Source organism: Cenococcum geophilum, assembly GCF_001692895.1.
Source record: "Cenococcum geophilum 1.58 unplaced genomic scaffold K441scaffold_124, whole genome shotgun sequence".
NCBI classification, from domain to species: domain Eukaryota; kingdom Fungi; phylum Ascomycota; class Dothideomycetes; order Gloniales; family Gloniaceae; genus Cenococcum; species Cenococcum geophilum.
The window spans coordinates 23241-45895 of record NW_027137682.1 but is presented as its reverse complement, the minus strand read 5'-3'; the positions used below and the strand labels follow the sequence as shown (position 1 = coordinate 45895).

Sequence of the window (22655 nt, the reverse complement as noted above, 5' to 3'; positions counted from 1 at the left end):
TATAGAGTATTATTAAGAGATATTCGTCTAGATGCGAAAGGTAATATATAATTATAGTATCTGCGTCTAGGTTATCTAGGACCTATAAGCCTTTATTATTTAGGTATTAATACCCTAGAAGTTAAGCTTTAAGGACCTAAGATAACGGAATATTAATATTACAGTCTCGCTAAAATTAAGCGTTAGGTCTTACGAAGGTTCTTAGATTAGAATATTAATAAACCCTATCTCGACCTCTATATTAACTAGACTAACCTTAAGGATTATATTTAAGTCCTTAACGCTATATACTTAAGCTTAGAACGGTACCGCCGAACGCTTAGGGGGTATAATTATTAAAAAAGTACCTAAAGGGATAGTAGATCCTTAGCTCAATAAGACCTACCTATAAGAGCTACTGTATTAGCGAATAGATGTAGTTAACGCGTTTGTCTATTACAACCTTAATAAACTTATCTATTAATAATATTGTCTTCTGCTACTAAAAGACAGATAAGAAAAAAGCTTAAGAAGTAATTAAGGAGCTAAGTAAGGAATACTAGATAAGTACCCTTAGAGAGCTAAAATGGTTCCTAAGAATCTATATACTATATAATTATAGCTAGAGGCTCCTATAGCTATCCTAGGAAGCCTATATTAAGAAGATAGCTAACTAGTATAAGATAGATCTTAAAGGGCGTCTTCTAGATACTCCTATAGCAGAATCGGAACTCCTCCCTACTAATTACCGATTAATCCGTCCGACGCGTCCGTCCCCTAATACAGACCTATTAGTCCGTCCTATATCCCTATTAAGAGACGTAGCTTCTACTATAGAGGAGATAAGGAAGGAATAAATAATAGAGGGAGAGATAAAGGAATACGCGATAAAGGACGAGACGACGGAAGAGACGGTAGAAGTGAAGCGTAATCATTTATCTGTGCCAGTGATGCATTATTTGCGGACAACTCTGTTAATAGAAAGAGCTTGTAAGGATATATTATAAAGCTATTTAGGGGACTAATTACCTAGAGAGTAAATAAGCAGGGTATGGTTATAACGTCGAGCACAGAAGCTAAGTTGTTAGCCCTATTACAGACAGTAAAGGAAGCTATCTTTATTAGCAGGCTGTTTAAAGTAATAACGTTACACCTAAACGAGCCTTTGATTATTAACTGCGATAATACCTAGATACTCTAACTAATTATAGAAGATACGGCAAAGCTGATTACGAAGCTCCGACACGTCGATATCTATTAACACTTGCTACGTTAGGACAAGGAGACGAGTATTATTTTGATGGATAGTGACGAAGGAGATGATCGCCGATGGACTTACGAAGGCCCTGCCCAAGTAGAGGTTTTAAAGCTTCGTTAATATAATTGGAATGGTGGATATTAAGGAGTAGCTAAATAAGGAGAAGCAACTAGAGGACCTAAGGGAGAAGATTAGAGCGAGATGGAAGGGTTTAGATGAGATTATGGTTTAATTGACGCATTGACGGACACGAGAAGGTGGTTAGCTTCGTCCTCGACTAGGTCGAAGCTAAGGGGGTGTGTTAGATAATCTGTATTCTCTAGAGGCGTAGACCGTACACGAGTTATATGCACGGGGCACGTGTATTGTAAACCTTTATCTTAGCCCGAGGGCCCTAGGTCCAAGCACAATCAACCTTAAGACAAGATTATCAATTAATTAACCCATTTCATCAATGAACAGCTTAATACGAGTTTCGTGATAGAAGGCTGTTCTAGTAATTTATTAAACCTAATAGACGATTAATTTGGTCTAATTAGTTTATTTAATTAGTTTAATCTATATTAAACAAACCTTGATTGGACTAAATTAATTAAACCAAACAACCGTTGATAAGGGTCCGGTTTGATGAAAGCACTGCGTGTTATCTCCGGACAAGACTGCTCCATGCTGGCTTAAAAGCTGAGGAATGATTGTTTTGTTTCTTTGTTCGTATTGATGAGAAAGCATTCTGACGCAAGTATTATTTTTCTGGGTGACTTATTACTGAACTAGATGTAAACATTCTACTCGCTTCCCGATTCTTGATCCACTTGGCCTAGTATCTCGGCTACTATTTAGACAGCAGTAGCAAATTAGTACGTCTACCGTTTTTAATTATGTAGTTAGTTTTAGTCTATACGCTAGGTGTGCTTGAGGATGGTTAGGTATAAAGGGTAATTGGTACGGTGTGGCTACGTAACACTTATATTGGATAAGCCTCTAAGTTCTCTTAAAAGAGCTTAGTATACCTAATATAGAACTCCGAACCAACTATAGTACTTATTTTCTTTTCTATTGAATGGAACTTTAATGTAATTTCTATACCTAACTAAAACTCTAGCTATGCATTATCGGATCCGTTTAATCTTAATTATAAATTACCTTTCTAAATTACTTTATATATCTAATGAAATTACTAAATATATAGTTTAGTTATTCTGTGCTGTTAGTGGGAAAATGCTATCTAGGTTGCCGGGAAACTACTAAACTAAGAATTACAGTTGCTAGTACTTAGATAAATACTTAACCTATTAGCTAAATAAAGAAGTAAGAAATATAGCTATTTTTACTTTATGGACTCCTAGTTAACTTTTAGTAGCTCCTTCCGCATCTAGTAAGCTAAATTGACTATTTGTTATTAATATTATATAAATAGAAATGGAGGAAAGCTGGTAAAGATTTGGATAGCATATATTGGCGCCGTAATGCTAGTATAATGCTATAGGATATAATAGAGATAGTAGGCTATACGAACCAATCGCAGGAATTTTACTCTGACTTTTTTTCTCGTAATACTGCTAAATTCCTGGGACTTTATCCTAAAGGGAGCTAGAAATTAGACTTTTGGAAAAGCTTTATAACTAATAACTATATACTAATAGAGTTTAGTTAGAATTGGTTAGTAAAGCGAAGGACTTTATCCGTTTGCTATTTAGTTAACCTAATTAGAAACTTAGCAGGAATAAGAATTGACCCTTTTAATACTGTTGGTCACACAGGGTGACTCACTAATAACGACTACTCGAGTAGGTTATAGTGATGTTGGTTAATTCTTTTTAATAGGAATAAGGAAAGGGGTGAGGAACTTAAGGTTCCTCACCACGCTAGGGCCACGTCAACACGTGACGGCAATATGCTTTATACGACGGCAACTTGCCTTATTCCCGACACTAGCAACTCTTCTTTTTATAGTTACTATATATATATATATAAACAGACAGTATATAACAATACCAGACAATATATAACAAAACTAGATAATATGCAATAAAACCAGACGATATACGACAATGCGGCAGTTGGCAGAATTTGGTAGATAACGCGAAGACGGGTGGGCCGCTAAGACGCTAGTAGTAAGCGAGCTAATGGCGATTTTCTATACCGGGCATAGAAAATCCTAATTAGTTGGTAGAAGTCCACACCGCCACCTAAATTAATTAGGCGTGGCGCTCTTGGCAAGGATCTAACCAATTAAATAACTTTAACCGGCGGTCGAAGTTCTATAAGATCTTAACTTCTCTAAATTTCCCTTTTAACCCAACCTTTAACTTGTATATATAGAGTATTTATATTAATAAACGTCTCTAGTGCCTTATTTAGGTTTACCTTCGTTATTACATCTGCTAGGTTATCTTGGCTATTAATTTATCGGATCTTAAAGAGTTCTTAACGTTTATAGGACTGCCGAAGTGCTATAATATCAATTATAAAACGCTTCTCCTTTGTAGTACTAAGCTTAACTAAATACTTATAGAGGGAATATAAGTTGGTGTATATAATTATAGGGATAGTGGGAAGTTTAAGCCGGTCTATAATTATTTTAAGGGTAGTTCTAATTGCAATTGCTATATTAACTCCGCTGACTATTCTATATATCTCTAACGCTAAAACGCTTTAAGTAATGTGCTTACTCTTAGTTAAGCTCTAATAGATAAGGTTGCCGTAGATTATAAAGTTATTCTCTCTGGTAGATTTGTTCGCGATAATAATCTTATATCCTAGCTAGGAGCTAAAATCTTTATTATTTATAAATAATCTATTAACGAATACGAAGAGCTTATTGGTAGGAAGGTTAATAGGCATATAGAGTAATCCCCTGTTAAGATAGTTCATTTGCTAGAAAAGACGCTTATTTAGGGTAAGAACGTTATCCTTAGTTAGTTCCTGGTGTTAAGCGGTAATAAAGAGATTAAAGGAAGCCTTGGGTTAATAAATAGAAGCTATATAAGCTCCGCGAGCGTGTTGCTCCACATATCCTTACTTTAGAGAATTAACGTTAATAACGTTAATCTTCTTGCCTTAACCCTTCTGGCGTAGAGCAATGGAGCCCTTATTTAGGGAAAGGATATATCTATTAAAGAGTAATGGTGTTACTAAGTTAAGTCTTTCCTTTGGCTTTGCTATAAGATTTGCCTTTACTAGCTTATCTTCTTTAAGAGCTGAGAATTAGTCGTCTCCTAAGATAATTATATCGTCTGTTTATATGCCGACGATTCTAAATAGAGTTCTTATAGTTATAATAAGGAAGCAGGGATTAAATATGGAAGTAGTTATTAAAAGCTTCTCCTTATAGTGCTTGCTGTAGGTAGCCCACTAATGAGTTCCTACCTCTGCGATTTTATATAATGGCTTAAGTACGACCATAATTATATCCTCGGGATATTAGTGGCGAATTTGCTCTAGAAGGTATACTAGTATTAAGCGCTAAAGGCGCGTTTCTAATTGGGTGTAGGCCTAAGTAATATCTTACAGGTAAACCGCCATCCTATTCTTTATTAAGGAGGGAGCTAGCGTAATAATGACTTGTTAACTAGCTTGTTAAATTATAGGGAATTGCGTAAGGATTACTTCCTTACTGTTATCGTTATAACCTTAAATGACTAGCCTTGACTTCTTAAATGGGGTATCGGTAGCTTTGCCTTTAATCTTATTAATTATTCTTAACTTAAATATGCGGACTCTATTGAACTTAGTAGGGTCATATTTCTTAAATTTAAAGACTCCTCTTGTAATGAGACCGTCGATCTCCTACTTATTAGATGCTTAGAAAGGAGCTCTTAGAGTTATAATGCGGCCTTTTTTTTAGAGCTGTTTTACGAGTTCGAAGTTAGCCTTCTCTTTAGCTGTTATAAAGGCCATTAATAGTTTATCTCTATTTTTAATAGCAGTAACGAATTACTCTTCAAAATTAATAAGATGTTAGTAATTTTATAATCCCTTTAGGCGACCTCTACCGCGTTATAGTTGCGGTACGTCTACTACAATTGTATTAGAATCGCCTTCGCCTTCTAGAGTACGTTAATTGTAGTTCTCCTCTGGGGTATCCTCTAGGGCATCCTATAAAGGCTCGGAGCTATTATCCCTATAGTAGGGCTTAATAACGGTTAAGCGGAATTAAGTGGGTCTATGGGGCATCTAAAGAGTATAAGTTTAACCATTAATTGCAATGAGTTTATGTGGGCCTAACTATCCTCCCTTTTTACGCTATACGCGTACCTCTAATTAGAGTGGCAGATTAAGCGTAGTTAAGGTATTTAGGCTATTTCTTATTCCTAGTACGTTATTAACCTAGCGCGTGGCGTAGAGATGTTGCACCTCCTTCGTTGTCTTGCGAATAGCCTTAGCTCGTTACGTAATAAAGGGAAATAGTAAAGAATTATTAGTTATTTAAGGGTAGGCGCTAAAGAATAGCAACGTAGGTACGAGCCTATCTGGGCTAGCGGTATTGTTGACAGCCTTAACAGCTATCTATAGGATAAGTTCTTCGCTAGCACCCTCTAGTTCTAAAGAAATAATCTTATATGCGCGGCGTAATGGCGTATAATATCGTTTTACTTTTCCGATACTATTATATGCCTTAACGGGGACTTCCTTAACCTTAATTATTATTGCCTTTACCTATTATTAAAACTCCGTAGATAAGAAGTTCTTTCCTACGTTATAAACGATTTAATTAGGGGGTTTTAGGTAGACATTAATCTAGTATAATTAAAGAGTATCCTATGCGTTCCTAGCTGATATATCTTTTAAAAAGCGTGCGGCTTGGAAGGAGGTTAAGAAGTTAATAACTTGGAGTACTAGCTTACCGCTAAGATATATAATATCTATAATAATGTAGAAGTTAAAGTCGTAGTTGTTTTTAAGAGTAAACTTAAATTGGCTAGGGGACTTCTGGTTTATTTAGCAGTGGTAGCAGTACTTTATAAGATATTTAATTACCTTAACCTTAACTTTATAACCTACTCACTAAAGGACCTTAAGTAATTAGTAAACAGATGGGTGGCTAAAACGACGGTGTAGTTAACGTAACTCTAACTTGGTTAGGTGGCTTTAAGCAATGCTCCTTTCTGGCTATTAAAGGAGCAACTAAGGGTGACCCTACTTGCGTATAACGGGCACCCAATTATCTCCCTAGATAAGCATATTCTTAAGGTTGTTAAGCCTAATACCTAATTTATCTATATCTTGGATACAGAATAGAAACGGGGTGTTTGTGGGGATAATATGGTAAGTAATATATCCTAACGGGGTTTGGACCTTAATTGTACTAAGAGAGATTATAGTACCCTTGCCAAAGCGAATTATATATTAGCCTACTGTTAATTAGTTAATCTAAACAGAGTTATTAAGCTACTAAAGAGCTCAAACTTAAGGCTCTCCTACTATAGATACTCCTATGGCTCTAGTATCTGGTATAATGCTATAGAAGACGTTTACTAAGTATCTATCGTTAAAGGAGAACGCGGAACTTTCCTTTGGCTCGTTAAAGATATTTAACTTTATAATAAAATGGAGCGTAGATTAGTTATTAAGGATAGCGATAGTTTATATGCTATTTACCTTACTATACTTAATAAAGTATTGGTTGGAAGAGTAGTCCTTAATTTCCATATCCATAAGGAGCTGTTTAGCCTTATTAACCTTACCCTTAAGATCTTCTTTGCCTTTATATTAAACCAGGAAGTTTTAAAAGTAGGCTATAGTAACCTCTTAGTTTCTAACATTTCGTGCGCTTTGGCGAAACCTATTATATACCTCCTTTTGTCTATTAAGAGGGTGTCTAGTTAACTAGCAATTTAGCTTCTTATAAACGTAGCACTTCTTCTAACAATTGCTCTAAAGTGAACCTCCATAAGGACCTCCATAATTGCCTCGTAGTTAATATTAATCGTACCCTTTACCGTATCCCCTACCACGTCCACTATATATTTAATTAGTCCAGTTATAATTATGTTGGTCGGCCGGGTCGATTAAGGTAGGTTAAAATTAGGCGTTAAATTGCTGTACTTCTTAAGAGCGTAGAGCGGTGCCAATAGAGGATCTTAATTAAGCATATACTCCTTTATAAGTACTTATAGGGTTAAAAAGAGCGAGATTATATTCTTTAATACCTTAGCATACGCTAATGACTTAATTGCGTAGGCTAAGGTCCTCTTAATATGATTTGGATAAACTATACTAAATTATCTAAAGTTAATTAAAGAGCTTTTAAAGATAATTAAGCTAAGAGACACCTGGGTTTATAGCAATGATTCTTAAAAAGGTAGTCTCTCTCCACTCCGATATATATTGCTGCTTATTCTCTTCTGTTTTAAAGTGGCATCTTATCTTATATATTATTTGGTTAAAATTATATCCTTTTCCTACCAAATGATTATAATAGAAGGTACTAGCGCGGCCCTTAAGTATAACGGAATAGGTGTTATAATATTGGTTAGGTTCTAGTCTAACCTTCTAGTAATAGTTATAGAAGATACGCAGCTTTGAATTAAGGATATTATATAGTTCCCTACTAAACTTCTTCTTTTAGTCTGTATAGAGCTTTATAAGCTTTATAAGCATTTTTAAGGTACCTCTAAGTAGTGTTAGACCACGTTAAAATTGCATTAAAGATTAAGGTGGGGATTGCTTTATAGGCTGTAGTAGAGATATAGGGCTTAGTGGAATACGGCGTAGTACCTAATCTTCCTATAGTAGAGTTTAAAGGTTATTAAATCGCGAAGTAAGGGGATCTTGCGCTTACTTTTGAGGGGTAGTGGTTAATGTTACTAGTTAAATTAGTAGATCCTAGGGAGCTGGAGATAGAGGTAGAAGCGATGGATGCGGAACGTAAGAACTTATGCCTAGAGTAATGGAATTAGAGCGCGTCTCTATTGGCGTATTATTTAGATTTTATTGTAAGTTAAGCTTCCTTTTAGTGCGTAGTTAGTGCTTAACCTCTTATAGAGTCCATTTGTGCTCTTCTTTTACGTTAATAACTTGCTCCTAGATATTGTCTCTAATAGCACCCCCATCTATAGGGATAAATACTCTATTCTCCCGAAGGAAGTTATGGAAGTTTTATATAACGTCCTTCTTTGCGAGAGCTTATATTTCCTTTATCTATCTAACAAAGTCCTCCTTTATATAACACTATAGCTCGGTATCGTTGTATTCGCTATCTGTATAGTATATTATACGGTATACTAAGAATCCGTTTAGGTCCTATTTCTTAGCGTTTATAGGGTTAATATCTATATCCCATATCTCCGGGTTAATGCTTTTCTCGTACTTCTTTAGGTAGGTTAACGCCATAGTAGGTATAAAATCAACGGGGTGTTATACGTTAAAGGTAGGTAGGGTTTTTGGCTTTATAGAATCTCGTAGGTTTGCTGTCAAAAGGTAGGCAATCGAGATGTTGTCGACGCGTTTCGGACATTAACTTTGGGACTATAGGTTCAGTAATACTTCTGACCTAAAGTACTCGACCAAATCTTCGTATGCGTAGTTGTTTGGCGCGTTTTAGACGTTAATTTTGGGACCGTAGGTTTAGTGACACTTTTAACCTAAAGTACTTGACCAAATCTTTGTAAACGTAGTTGTTCTATATAATAGACGCAACTTGGTATCTCCTAGTACTTAGTGACACTTCTATTACTAGTTTTCCGCAAGTCTAAGGTAGCACAGTATCGCCGGGATCCATTCCATATGAGCGTATATAGCACCCCTGTATAAGACTGTCTCTTCTATTTAAAAACCTAGCTGCTCTATAGTTGACTGTGTATTTAACCACTGATCAGTATTAGTTACATAGGGTGACTCACTAATAACGACTACTCGAGTAGGTTATAGTAATATTGGTTAATTCTTTTTAATAGGAATAAGGAAAGGGGTGAGGAACTTAAGGTTCCTCACCACGCTAGGGCCACGTCGACACGTGACGGCAATATGCTTCATGCGACGGCAACTTGCCTCATTCCCGACAAATACCTATAAGAGCATTAAACTCCTTAGGAGAACTCTTTATTTAGCGCTAGGGATTAATTTTGGCTGGTACGAATATTTTATAAAGACGCTAACCATTTCTGGAACAGAATTGGCTTATTAAGAACTTATATCCTCGAAAATTTCTAAATCCCAACAATTTCTAGCATTTGAACTTATTGGTAAGAGTGTTATAGCTAAAGTCTATTTCTTACCCTAATGGAAAGCTATAAGCACTAGAGGGTCTACCCTTTCTTTAGTGGAAAAATCTATTTAAGAGCTTGGATTATATGATCCTTCTCTAGCATCCGCATTTGATATTATCGCTAACTTTATTCGCTTATTTCCTAAAGAGGAGCGGCTAAAGGTGGAGATCGTTGCTATTAATTGTATTGATCTAGCAAGATCGCGTATTAAAATTTATCTAAGGTCTCGACAAACATTATTTAATAGCGTTATCGATATGATTAGGGGTGCCGGTAAATCTTTCTATTAAGTCCGAATTAACTTGAATTGATTATAAATTAATTTAATTTAATTTAATTTAAGGTCCTCTGCTAAGCCAATTTAAATTAAATTAAGGGCTAAATTAAATTGATAAATATATAGAATATAGAAATATTTTTACCTTTGGTGTTAATGTTTAATAGATACTCTTGGTTGGCGTGTAAAATGCTAATTCTTTAAACTTTATTAGGTAAACCCATATAATCTAGCAATTGCCGTTATTGTTAAGCTAGATCCGAGTTATCGGCTAGGCATATAACCTGCATGAAGATATTCGCACCTATAAAGGTCCTTCCAAAATTACCACCTCATTAACCTTTTAATACTACTACTCTATATTATTATAATAGACATTAAATCTAATTCTGAACCACTTTCTGCGCCTCTTAGTATAATTAAGGTACCTACTAAGCTTTAGAAGACCTCTAATTTCGATTCTCGCGTCTAGGACACTATAAGAGACTTATTTTCTTCTAGCGACGATAAATATAAAGACCTTAACTGGCTGAAGTTTCCCGGCTTTTAGATTCCTCCTCTATTAAAACGAGACCGCTGATTATATATCTGGAAGTATTACTATAAGATCTACTAAATAGAAATAGGAAATCTCTATATAGTATATTAGATCTGCTATATAAAATATAAAATAAAATATGCTACTAATTACCGCTGGCTTAATGCCTTAACTAGTAGAGCTGCTGAATACCTCTTAAAAAGTATAATATTGGCAAGAATAGGCCAATTAAGCTTTTAGATTAATTTTAATTAGTCGCTAGTATATAAAACAAAACACCTACTAAGTAAGCCGAGCTTAATTAACGTCGCAGGAGCTTTAATAAATGCCGATTTTAGAAGCTTCTAATATAGTAGGTTATTTAGGACGGAATCGCATTTAATTAAGTTAATAGTAAGTATTTTTATAAGCTAATTATCTACCTAAATAAGGACTCTAAAGAGATTCTCCCTTACCGAATAATAATACGCGATTGGATTATTAAGGACTTTAAACGATATAAAGGTGTGGTAATAGAGCTTCTTAAGCGCGCGTATAGTTAAATACACGTCTCTATGGATATATAGACCTCTTAAAACCTCCTAAGCCTCTACGGAATTGTTGTTTACTTTATTAATGATGAGGGCAACTATAGAACCTTCCTACTTAGTATACTAAAACTCGCTGGGCGATATATAGGCGTTAATATTGCTAATGGCGTAGCCGCGATTCCTATGGAGTTTAATATTGGTAATAAAATTGGGTATTTTATACTGGATAATGCGTTAAATAATAATACCTATATAGAGGCTCTAGGTAAGAAGCTTAGATTTAATTAGAAGGAGCGTTAACTTTAGTACGCTAGCTATATAATTAACCTAGTGGCTCGCTTAATCCTCTATAGTAAGGATATAAAGGCTTTAGAGGACGAGCTTAAAGAGGCTAAAGATGAGATTAAGCACCTGGAGCTTTAGAGGAAGTAGGGCCTAATTAGAAAGCTTTATAATATTATCGTTTATATATCATCTACGTTATCCTAACGTAAGTAGTAATTTAAGGAGTTTTAACATATCTATTTAACTACTCTGCTATTATTTTTAGACGGCTCTACGACTTAAACTACCTAGAAGCTTATCCTTAACGTTAATACGCGGTGGAACTCTACTTTTGATATAATTGAGCGCGCGCTACACCTTATAGCTATAATTAACGCCTTTATTAAAAAGGAGCAACGGGATTAGGAGGCTTACTATAATTAGGCCACTAAAAACGGTATAAAGCTTTACCTAAAAAAGGGCAAGAAGAAGCCTTTAATTATTAACGACGCCTTAGGTAAAAAGGAATAGCAGATTCTAAAGGAGTATATGTAGATATTAGCGCCGCTTAAGGAGGTTACTAAGACTCTAGAAGGCAAGGCTTATAACGGTAAGTTAACCTTAATTAGGGTTTAAAAATATCTATTAATTTATAATAAATTAGGTAGAAACGGAGCTCTATAGGAGGTCCTTCTGTCCCTAGAGTACCTTATTAAGCAGATTAACCTTCTTATGTTTTAATATAAGTATAACCCAGAGTCTTACTTTTATACGGGCCTTTAACTTAGATAGTAGAAACTTAATAAGTACTATAAGCTTACTAACGAATCCGCCGCATATGTCGCCTCTGTTACTTTATACCCGTGATATAAATAGAAGTGGATTAAGGATAAGTAGAAGAATAAGAAGAGATGGATTAAGGATGTAAAAGAGCGTGTTTAAATAGAATGGGAGACATATAAAGGCCTTAATTTAGGTAGAAGAGTTAGTATACCACTATCTAAGCGCCGGCGACGTAAGGCAGAGGGTCTAAGAGCCTTCCTAGATAAAGGCCTTAGCGACGACTTGGAAGACAATAAGGAGGAGGACGAGTACGAAGTATAGATGAGGAAGTATCTAAAACGGGATAGGAAGGTTGATAATCCAATTAAGTATTAGTAGGAGCTTCGATTTAACTATCTACGCCTCTTACGCTTTGCAATTAATATGTTTAGTACGCTAGCGATAAGCGATAAGCTAGAACGAGTATTTAGCCTTACTAGTAATATGGTGCGGCCTAATAGAGCAAAGCTTAAAGCTGATGTTATTGGCGCTGTAATTAGCTTAAAGTATTGGGATATAAATAAGGTTATTAATATAAGCCGCTAAAGCTGGTAAGTTGATATAGAGGTGTTCTAAAAGTATATAGAGTGCTAATATTTGTATAGGAACGACGACTTAATCCTCCTTACTACTACCTAAGCCTTTACTAGAGCCTCTACTGAAGCCTCCTTTACCGCTTCTACTACGCCGGTAATGTTATATATCGCGAGATCCTTATATAGGTGGAAGGGTTTAGATATGGGAATAAGCAAGCTAGAAGGCCTATTTTGGGCAAGTAAGTAAGCCAAAATAAGGCTTAGCTTACAAGCTAGCTTGCCCGCTTAATAGGAAATATATATACTAGATTTTGGTTAAGAGTTGAATCTAATAATACACTTTTGGTGGTGATTTTGACGATTTTACTTACCTATATGCTCCGTGTAATTATTTTTCCGTGCCGAGCGTTCTTGCGTGCAAGTCGCGACCTATAATTAAGGAGATCTCTCTACTTACCCCCCCCCTAAAATACTACTACAATTACAGCTATCTACTAGCTCTTTTATTAGTAATGCCTTAGGATCTTACCGAAGCTAACCTAAACGCGAGAGCCGCTCTAACGCCTATAATTATACTTTCTAAAGCTGTCGCTCTAGACGCGTCTCTACCGCCTTTAGATGATGCTGACTTTAAGAGAAACTACGATGGAATTAACTAGGGCCGACTTGAATAATATTAGAAGCTATTTAGAGCTTTAGAGAGGAATATAAGCTTTATTTACTAGTACGGATATTAGCTTTAATATCGTACTAGTAAGCGACTATTTCGGGAATGTAAATATTGCTATTAGCATATTATACCTAGTGGCCGATTTAATATTACCTCTACTACTTTTTCTGCCTCCTAATACCTTACGGAAGAAAGGGAAGGCCACGGTTATAATAAGCAAGGCGTAATTAAATTTACAAGGAAGAGGAAGGCGATAATTTTTAAAGTACTTAACGGGAAGTATAGAATCTCTTAAGGCCTCGCAAGCGATCTTATTGGCGGCTTTAATAAGAAGACCTTTTAGCAAGCTGTAATTAAATGGATTACCGATAATAATTATCCTCTACGAGAGGTTAAGACACCTTCCTTTTATGTTATAATAGCCGCTGCCAATCGCGACGCAGAGCGGTGGATTTGGAAAAGCTATAAGTCGATTTGGCTTTATATAATATAGGACTATAAGGCCTACTAGCTAGCTGTAATTAAGGAGTTTGTAGGCGCCCGTTTAAAGCTTTATTTCTTATTTAATGGCTGGACTACACGCAGTAGCAAGCACGCTCTTACTAGTGTATATGTTTACTACCTTAATCGTAAAGGCAGAGTTATTAACTACTTAATTACTTTACTAGAGCAACTTGGCCGTTATATAGGAATTAACTACGCCTAAGTAGTCGGTAACGTCCTTACTCGTTTTAACGTTAGTAGTAAGAGGCTTGGCTATTTTATTACTGATAATGCCGCTAATAACGGCACCTATATAGATTATCTGTCACGGAGTAAGTATAAGCGATAATAATATATAGCGAAGTAGATATTATTAAGCTATATATATAAACTGTATAATAAGTCAAGACGTTATATAAGGAAAGAAGGTAGGGAAACGGGAAGAAAGGGTATATATCGTTAGCTTAGTTGCTTAATTAATACGTATACGGAGCAGAATAGGATTCGGGTAGTAGTCCTAGTAGAACTTAGTAGGATTTGGTGAACTTAGTAGAATATAGCAGAATGCCGCAGATTACCGTTAGATTGCCGTTAGATTGCCGTTTCGCGGTCGGTCTTTAGTTGCTAAGTTAGTAGAAACTAGTAGACGTGTGTAAGGTGTTACGGGGGTGTCCTATAATAGTACCCCCCCTTTAAACTCGAGCTTCTATAAGATAGGGTTATAGTAGTTCTAGGTAGAGTTTGTAAAAGTCTTCTACGGCTTATATAAGTTCTATAGAGTTAATGGGTTCCTATAAGGGCTTAGTAAAGCCTCTCTATTTTGTAAGGTACATATATTTACATTTCCGTTTATTATACTTAATATTATTAACTCTTTTAACGAGGTACTTATCCTTACTATCCACTTTAACTAGTAGAGGAGGGTCCTAGATCTGTCTAGGCAGGGCGTCTAATATAGGGGTAGTAGGGTAGAGGACTAACGTATAAAATATAGGGTGGATTTTAACCGTATTAGGGAGCTTTAATTAGTAGGTATAAGGAGAGATAACCTTTTTAACCTTGTAAGGGCCAGCGTTCTTCCAATTAAGCTTCTTAGTAGGTTATTTAATATTTAGATTTCTTATATCTAGCTAGATAAAGTTACTAATTTAGTAGGCTAGTGCTAGGGTTTGGTTCTTATTCGCTATAGCTTTATAGACAGATTGGGCCTATATTATTTTATTAGTAAGGAATTCTTATAGTTCTTCCATCTTCTTTATAAATTAGTTTACTTCTATAACTTATAGGGCATAATAGGCGGGGTAAGGAACATTACTAAAGGGTTTAAAACCTATTTATAGATACTAGCTGTAGTTAGCCAGGAACGGGGAGACCTTTATAGTTTTTAAGACGGAGTTATTTATAGTAAACTTGGTAAATATAAGCCAGTCTATCTAGTTATTCTATAAATATAACGTGTATATCCAAATATACTGTTCTATTATAGCATTTATATATTCTATTTAACTATCTATCTCTAGGTAGTATACTATAAATAATAGTGCTTTAATATGAAGTTAAGTAGTTAGTTCTTTTTAGAATATGGAGATAAACTAGCTACCTCTATTAGAGATAATCGTTTTAGGGAGTCTATAGAGTTTTTATACGTAATCTAGGAATAGTTAGGTAACGGTAGGTATTAATATATTGGGGTAGGCGATTAAGTGTCTTATCTTAGATAGTCGGTCTACAACTACTATAATGTTTATATAGCCTTTACTTATAGGGAGGTTAATAATAAAGTCGATTAAGATATCCTTCTATCTTCGGTCTGGAATAGGTAATAGTTTTAGAAAGCCGTTATACGTCTTATATAAAGCTTTAGCTCGTCGGCAGGTATAGCAGCTAGAGACGTACCTTTATATTATATTATATATATTTAGCCAGTAGTATTCCCGTTAGAGTAGTTCTAGGGTTTTTCCTTGGCCTAGGTGGCCGGCTACTAGTAGGTCGTATACGTATTTAAGGAGTTTAAGCTTAAGTTTATTGTAATTAGGGATAATTAGACGGTTCTGGTAATACAAGCGGTCTCTATAAGCTTTATATTTACTTAAAGAAATCCTTTTAGAGCGTCTAACGCCCTCTTAAATTAGTTTAAGCAGCTCTTAGATAAACTTATTGTTTAGGTATTCGTCGGCTATAATCTATTTAATAGTTTAATCGGTTATTTTAAGGACGTATACCGTAAGATCCTTAGTAGGGCGTTTAAATAGCTTAGGGCGGAGCAGGGTCTAATTATAGTAGGAGCGTGCTTCTTCTTAAGCTGGTGCGTCTTATAAACGTTAGGTTAGGGTATTAGGCTTCTAGCCTTAAACGCCTAGGCGGTAAGTAATTAAGAATTAGAAACGGGACAGGTACTCTAACCAGCGGGCTTAATAATAGCTTAGCTGTTTTATAGTCGTAAAGTACTATAGGTTCTTATAGTCGCTAAGGACCTTAATCGGAAATCCAGCGCCTTCTAGTTTAGGTTGCTATTATTTAAAACATCTAATAATAGCTAGCAATTCCTTATTATAGATCTTATAGTTATATTTGGCTAGGCTTAGTCGTTTTAAGAAGTAAGCTACTAGGTATAATACTCTATCCTTATTATATTAAGACAGGATACCTTTAGTAATATAGTCGGATAAATTAGCTTCTATAATACTTATTTAGTTTAGGTTAAAGTATTAGAGTATAGGTACAGTAGTAAATATAACTTTTAGATAAGTAAAGGCCTTCTTATATTCCTTATTAAAGATAAAGGCTTTATCCTTTTGGGTTAGAGCTATAAGGGGTAAAACTAGGGCGGAGAAGTTATTAATAAACCGTTAGTAGAAGTTAGTAAATCCTATAAATGCTCTTACGTCCTTAATATTTTTAGGTTCCTACTAATTTATAATTACTTTAACTTTCTTAGGGTCCATTTATACGCCATCTATAGAGATAATAAGTCCTAGGTATAGGACTTTAGTTTTATAGAACTCGTATTTATCTATATCTAATTATAGGCTAGCTCCGCGTAAGGCTTATAGGACCAGTTTAATATATTTTTAGTATTTAGCTAGATTATTACTATATATTAAGATATTATTAATATAAGCAGTATAAAAGATATCTAGGTATAGGCGTAGGGTATTATTTATAAAGTATTGGAATAAACTTGGGGCGTTTACGAGGCTAAACGGTATTACTAAGTACTTAAATAATCCATATTAGGTACGAAATGCAGTAAGCCATTTATCTCCTTTCGCGATTTAGAGGCGATTAAACGTATAGATAATATTAAGCTTCGTATAGAAGCGAGCCTTACTTAATTAGTTTAGTATCTCTTAGATTAACGGGATTAAGTATTAGTTCTTAATAGTAATAGCGTTAAGGGCTTAGTAGTCCACGTAGAAGCGTAAACCGCCGCTAGGTTTCTTAATAAAGATTACTAGTATAGCTACGGGTAAAGAACTTGCTCTAATAAATCCTTTGTCTAGATATTCGTTTAAGTACTTCTATAGTACCTAGAGTTCGTTTTAGGATATCCCGTATAAGGGTCTAAATCCGAGATATTTTCCTTCTTTAACTATAATCTTATAATTATATAAACGGTATTCTAGTAGCTTATTAGCTTTCTTTTATAAGAATATATCTAGGTAATTATAGTACTCTACTAGTACCTTCGTGGCGGGGTTAGTATATTTCTTTAGTATTAAGGCCTTCTTAATATCGGCTATTATAATAGCGAAGATTATATACTTAGGTTTTTTAGCGAGTTATACTAATAGGGTAGCTCCAATTATATAGATATCTAGGGTATTAAGTAAGCTTAGATCGTCCTTAGTTTCTTATATAGTTTTTTATTTAGGTTTAGGTTTAGTATTAGGTATAAAGTTAGTATTAGATTTAGGTTTAGGTTCTTTAAGTATTCTTTTTATAGTAGAATACTAGTTCTTCTAGTACTTTTATATATTAAGCTTAAGCTTCTACTTAGTTTGGGGTGGTAGGGTAGTTAGGGTTGGTTCGTGTAGTTTGGTGTAATTTTTAGGTTCTTAGTAGATGTTAGTAGAAATCTTATATTAGTAGAATTTAGTAGAATTCTTGGGTTAGTAGAATTAGGTGGGCTTTTTAGGTATAGGGTGGACGTCGGTAGAAATTTTAGACTAGTGGATCCTAGTAGATTTTTTAGATTTTAGTTTAGGGTCTAAGTAGTAAGTTATAAGGCACTTCTACTTATAACGGGAGGCGGTAAATAGAAGCTTAAGGTTGTCCTAATTAATAGTTACCTTATATAGCTTTATCTAGGGTTATCTAAGGATTACTAAGTAACCTAGGGTAGTAACAAAAAGCCTAATTAGTTCTTTATAGTTTAGGTATTAGAGTCTTAGGAATACTACGTAGGTAATACGGCCTAAGATAGTGCGTTTACTATTAAATCTAAATATATTAATATACCGGTTAAGGGGGGTTAGAGTAAAACTATTATCTTATACAAAGATCTTATTAATAAATCTAGTACTACTAGCTCCTATATTAATTAGAACTTAAGTATTAACCTATTAATTATTTTGCTAAAGATAACAGTTAATAGTTATACTGCAATCCTAAGAGTTAGAGTTCGTAATATCTAAAGCATTTAACGAGATCCTAAGGCGGCGCTATCTTAGAGAGCGACTTAGCTTTAGGACCTTCCTTTTAGAGGTAATTAGGGCGGAGTTCTTATAGCGTATTAGTTATAGCTTTATCCTTATAAGTAGTACTTACTAAATACTAGGCTAGAACTAGATAAAGATTAGGGATAGTAACTAGAGGATTAATATAGTAATCAGTTGCTAGTGTTGGCCGTTTATAAATTATGTTAGGGTATAGGGATAGAGTAGTATCTTAAGATATAAGCCTTGCTTCCGTATTTAAAATAAAGGCCTAGCTTAATATATTATTCTTATTTAGAGGACCCTAGTAGGGTATAATCTAGGGTTCTAGAGTTAATATCTATAGCGTTAGGGTGCTTAGGCTAAGATAATAACTTAGTTAATATTTATAGGGCTATTGTATTATATTAAAGAGCGGGTTTTAGTATTAAACGTAGTATATTATTATACTATTTATTAATAACATTTACATAGGCGTTAAGGGCTTCTAGTAGGTCTACACCTACTAGGGAGGCTTTTAGTTTAGGGCTTAGGGATTTAATAAGGCTATTAATAAGTACGGAGTTATTCTAGCCTATTTCCCTTACGTAGCGGTTAAATTTAGAGAAGTATATTAGGAAACTTTTCTTTTCTTAAACTATATTATTTATCTTCCTTTAGGCCGTGGCTTAGCGGTTTAGGTTACTATATATAGCTTTAAGAAGTCTAACTAGGCTTTATACTAAGTTTAGCTAAAGGGGTTTAATAAGGTTAGCTACCTCTCCTTTTAGTTAACTTAGGGCATAGTAGAGTCGGTTAGCTTTAGTTAGATAGCGATTAGCATTACTAGTTAGCTTATTCTTAAGCTAGCTTAAGAATAATTAAAGTTTTTATTATTTACTGGTAAATACTAGAGGGTCTAGTAGTTTTTTAGATTATTATAGTATAGTAGACGGATTTACGGGATAAACATCCGTAGCTGGCTTAGGGTTTGCACCTAACAAGCTAGGTCTAGATTTAGTTATTTTTATCTCGTCTATAAGTGGCGTATTAGCAGCCTCTTAGGCTAGTATTTAGTCTTAGGACCCTAACGCAAGTGTCTTAAGGGTATAGACTTCTTCTTAAAGTGCTTTAATTAATTCCTAGTGCCGTGCTTCTCATTTAGCTTATTATTTAGCTATAGCGGCTTAGTTCTATATAAGGGCGTCTATAAAGAACTTCTATATATTTACTAACTATTCTTAGAGTGCGGTTATAATACTAGCGGCCGTTATAGGGGCTTTAAGGTCGTTCTATATTTTGGATAGGGCGGGGTAGGACGGAGTATAGGTTTTTAACGTAACGTAGTATTACGGAGTAAGTACGAGCGATAATAATATATAGCGAAGTAGATATTATTAAGCTATATATATAAACTATATAATAAGTTAAGACGTTATATAAGGAAAGAAGGTAGGGAAACGGGAAGAAAGGGTATATATTGTTAGCTTAGTTACTTAGTTAATATATATATGGAGTAGAATAGGATTCGGGTAGTAGTCCTAGTAGAACTTGGCAGGATTTAGTAAACTTGGTAGAATATAGCAGAATGCCGCAGATTGCCGTTAGATTGCCGTTAGATTGCCATTTCGCGGTCAGTTTTTAGTTGCTAAGTTGGTAGAAACTGGTGGACGTATGTAAGGTGTTACGGGGGTGTCCCGTGACATTATCTATCTACTAAGTTTAGCTTTAAGAAAAAGGACCGTTGGATTTGGTACTCGGCCTATATCCTTAATCTTATAGCCTAGTTAATTTTATTTAGAAAAGATAAAGAAGTATATAAGAATAAGGATTTAAATATACTAGTAAGTTAAATGATAAATCCTTACTTCCTACTCCCTTATTAACTTCTACTAAATAGGACAAAGAACGCTTCCTTAAAGAATAGCGAAAAGAAGGTCCTTTTGGCGTTCTTATTAATATCCTTAACTCTATTAATACGCCTTAGCTTTATTAGCTTTTTAAAGAGTACTAGTAATAGGAGTAGATTACTATACCAGAAGCTAAGGGTAGAATTCTTAAAGTAGTAAAGCCAATTAAAACTAGATGGAATAGTTATTACAACGCCTTTGCCCGAGCCGTCCTTCTTTACGGCCTAATTAACTTAATTATATAATATATAATTCGGAAATATAATAAGGAAGTAGCTCCTTTAATAGCTAAAGGAAAGAAGGTCCCTCTACCTCCACTACTTATTGTAGGCGGAGCGTTAATCTCTAACGATTACGACGTTATTATTAACTATATTAATATTCTATTACTAATTCACGAAGCTACTAAGATGCTTAAATCTAGAGGCAAGTCGGGCCTATATGGCGCGATTTGGGAGGTGATTCCTATACTTAATTGGCTGCTTAACCTCTTTAAAGAAAAGAAGGCCTGAGTAGCTGAAGTAATAATAGAAGACTATCCTAATTAAGAACTAATGGAGGATCACTACGCAATTAACCTTAATTGCGGGTGGTTAAAACTATAGAAGTATTTTAAGAAGCTTAATAAGACTCCCGTCTACTATACAGCCGTTCTACTTTATCCTTTATATAAACACTTCTATAAATATACATAGGCAGATCGCCTAGATTGGCTGATTAAAAACGACTTAGCTTTTCTTAAGCTTTGGCTTTAATATAAAGCTAAACTAAAGGCTCTAACTATATCACTAACTTAGCGGCCAAAGCCATCGCATGCGGCGTCTGGTAGAGATAACTACATTTAAGCCAATACTTATGGCTCTTAAGGCCTTATTAACCTTAATAAGTATAAAGCTTGGAGAGTTTAAGAGCCTCTTAGTTACGATTATCCGCTTGCGAGCGATCCTATATTATATTAGTGGTAGGAGTAATTAACTTGGCTAAAGCTCTTAAAGATGGCTCTTAATATATTAACAACACTAGCTATAAGCAATAACTATAAACGAGCTTTTAGTGAAGCTGGTGACCTTTTAGAGCTATGTCGCTTAAGACTTCGGCCTAATCTTATTGCTACCTTATAGTGTAATTATAGCTATAAAAGGATGGGCCTTAAAAAATCTAGTATAGATGGTAAGTGAGCCACGATCTATATAGGCGATAGCTAATATCTACGTGCCTTAAAAGCAGAGGCCTTATCACCAGAGCCTCTCTTAAAGCCTCCCTTAAAGCCTCTCTCAGAGCCCCCCCCGAAGCCTCCTTTAAAGCCTCCCTTAAAGCCTCCCTCGAAGCCTCCCTTAACGCGTTCCTTAAAGTCTCTTTTAATACCTCGCTAAGCTTTGTAATGACTATACCTGCGTAACTGCATTATATAACTACAAGTCGGGCCGCGGAGGAGAGATTTTGGAGTGGCCTATAGCCTTAATTTTGTATATAATACCAAGACTTCTATATAAAATTTAATTAAGCGGGCAAGTAAGCTAAGTAAGCCGACGATTTTGGCTAAATAAGCCAAGTAAGCAAGCTTAAGGTGTTAAAAATTATAAGCTAGCAAGCTGAGCCTACTTAGCTTGGCTTGCTTGCTTATTCCTAACTCTAGAAGGGTTAAATAAGAGGCCTTATTTATAGGCGGGCATTAAGTGATTTTGGGTGACTGCTGCGTAAAATACTATGCTAAGACTTTATATAGCATTATATTAATTCGTCAATTTAATTCTAATTCAAGCCTTTTAAATTAATTTAATTCTTTCAATTCGCCTAATATAGAACGCTAAGCAATTTAATTCAATTCAAACCTCTTTAGAAGACTTGAAAGGTTTACTGGCACCCCTAGATATAATAACACTAGGGGGAAGACTGCCACCAATGACGGAGAAAGGTCTTATATCCCTAGATAATCTGTGGTATTCAGTACTTAGTTTTAATCATTCTGGTATAAACCTTCTAGGATAGACTTATAGAATCGCCGGAATTTTGTATTACTTTAAACTAAAAATAGGCTTAACGCTCCCTAAGTCTAAGGTTTACATCCTAGTAAAACACTACGGCGGGAATGACTAGGCTGTGGCACGCGGACTTTTAAAATTTCTAGGGAAAAGGGGTTAGTATATGGCCGACGGTAGCACTTATCTAAATGGCATTATATAACTCTGGTAAGTTATAGGAGAAGGTTTTAAAAGCTAAACTAATATTCCTGAAGTAAGCATCGCGAACTTATAAACAGTCTAGGATTTTACATATATATTTTATGCGCAGTTAATGGTGATGATTTGAATGTAACGTCTTACTATAACCTAGAGATTTACTATATATCTTGTTTATTGAATTAATTTATGGAATTGGCGTTAAGTTTATGGCTGTAGCCAAAATTTATGCTTATTTTAGAGTCTTAATGAAAAGAACGAAGCTAGGGATGTTTACTAAGTGTCGAGATATAATAAATGTCTTTTTATAATAGCATGGCGTCTAATTAATTCTGTTACCTAAAGTCGGCGAAGAAGGGCG

General features: G+C 34.9%; 1 protein-coding gene across 1 annotated transcript; it reads left to right on the top strand.

Annotated features, from left to right (window-relative positions):
• Positions 1-12223: 12223 nt before the first annotated feature.
• K441DRAFT_598760 (uncharacterized protein) lies at positions 12224-12424 on the top strand (the record flags this gene model as incomplete). The annotated part of the gene is made up of 1 exon (XM_067645126.1): positions 12224-12424. A coding segment is annotated over one exon (201 nt), but the record flags the coding sequence as incomplete, so codon positions are not given.
• Between the last annotated feature and the right edge of the window lie 10231 nt (positions 12425-22655).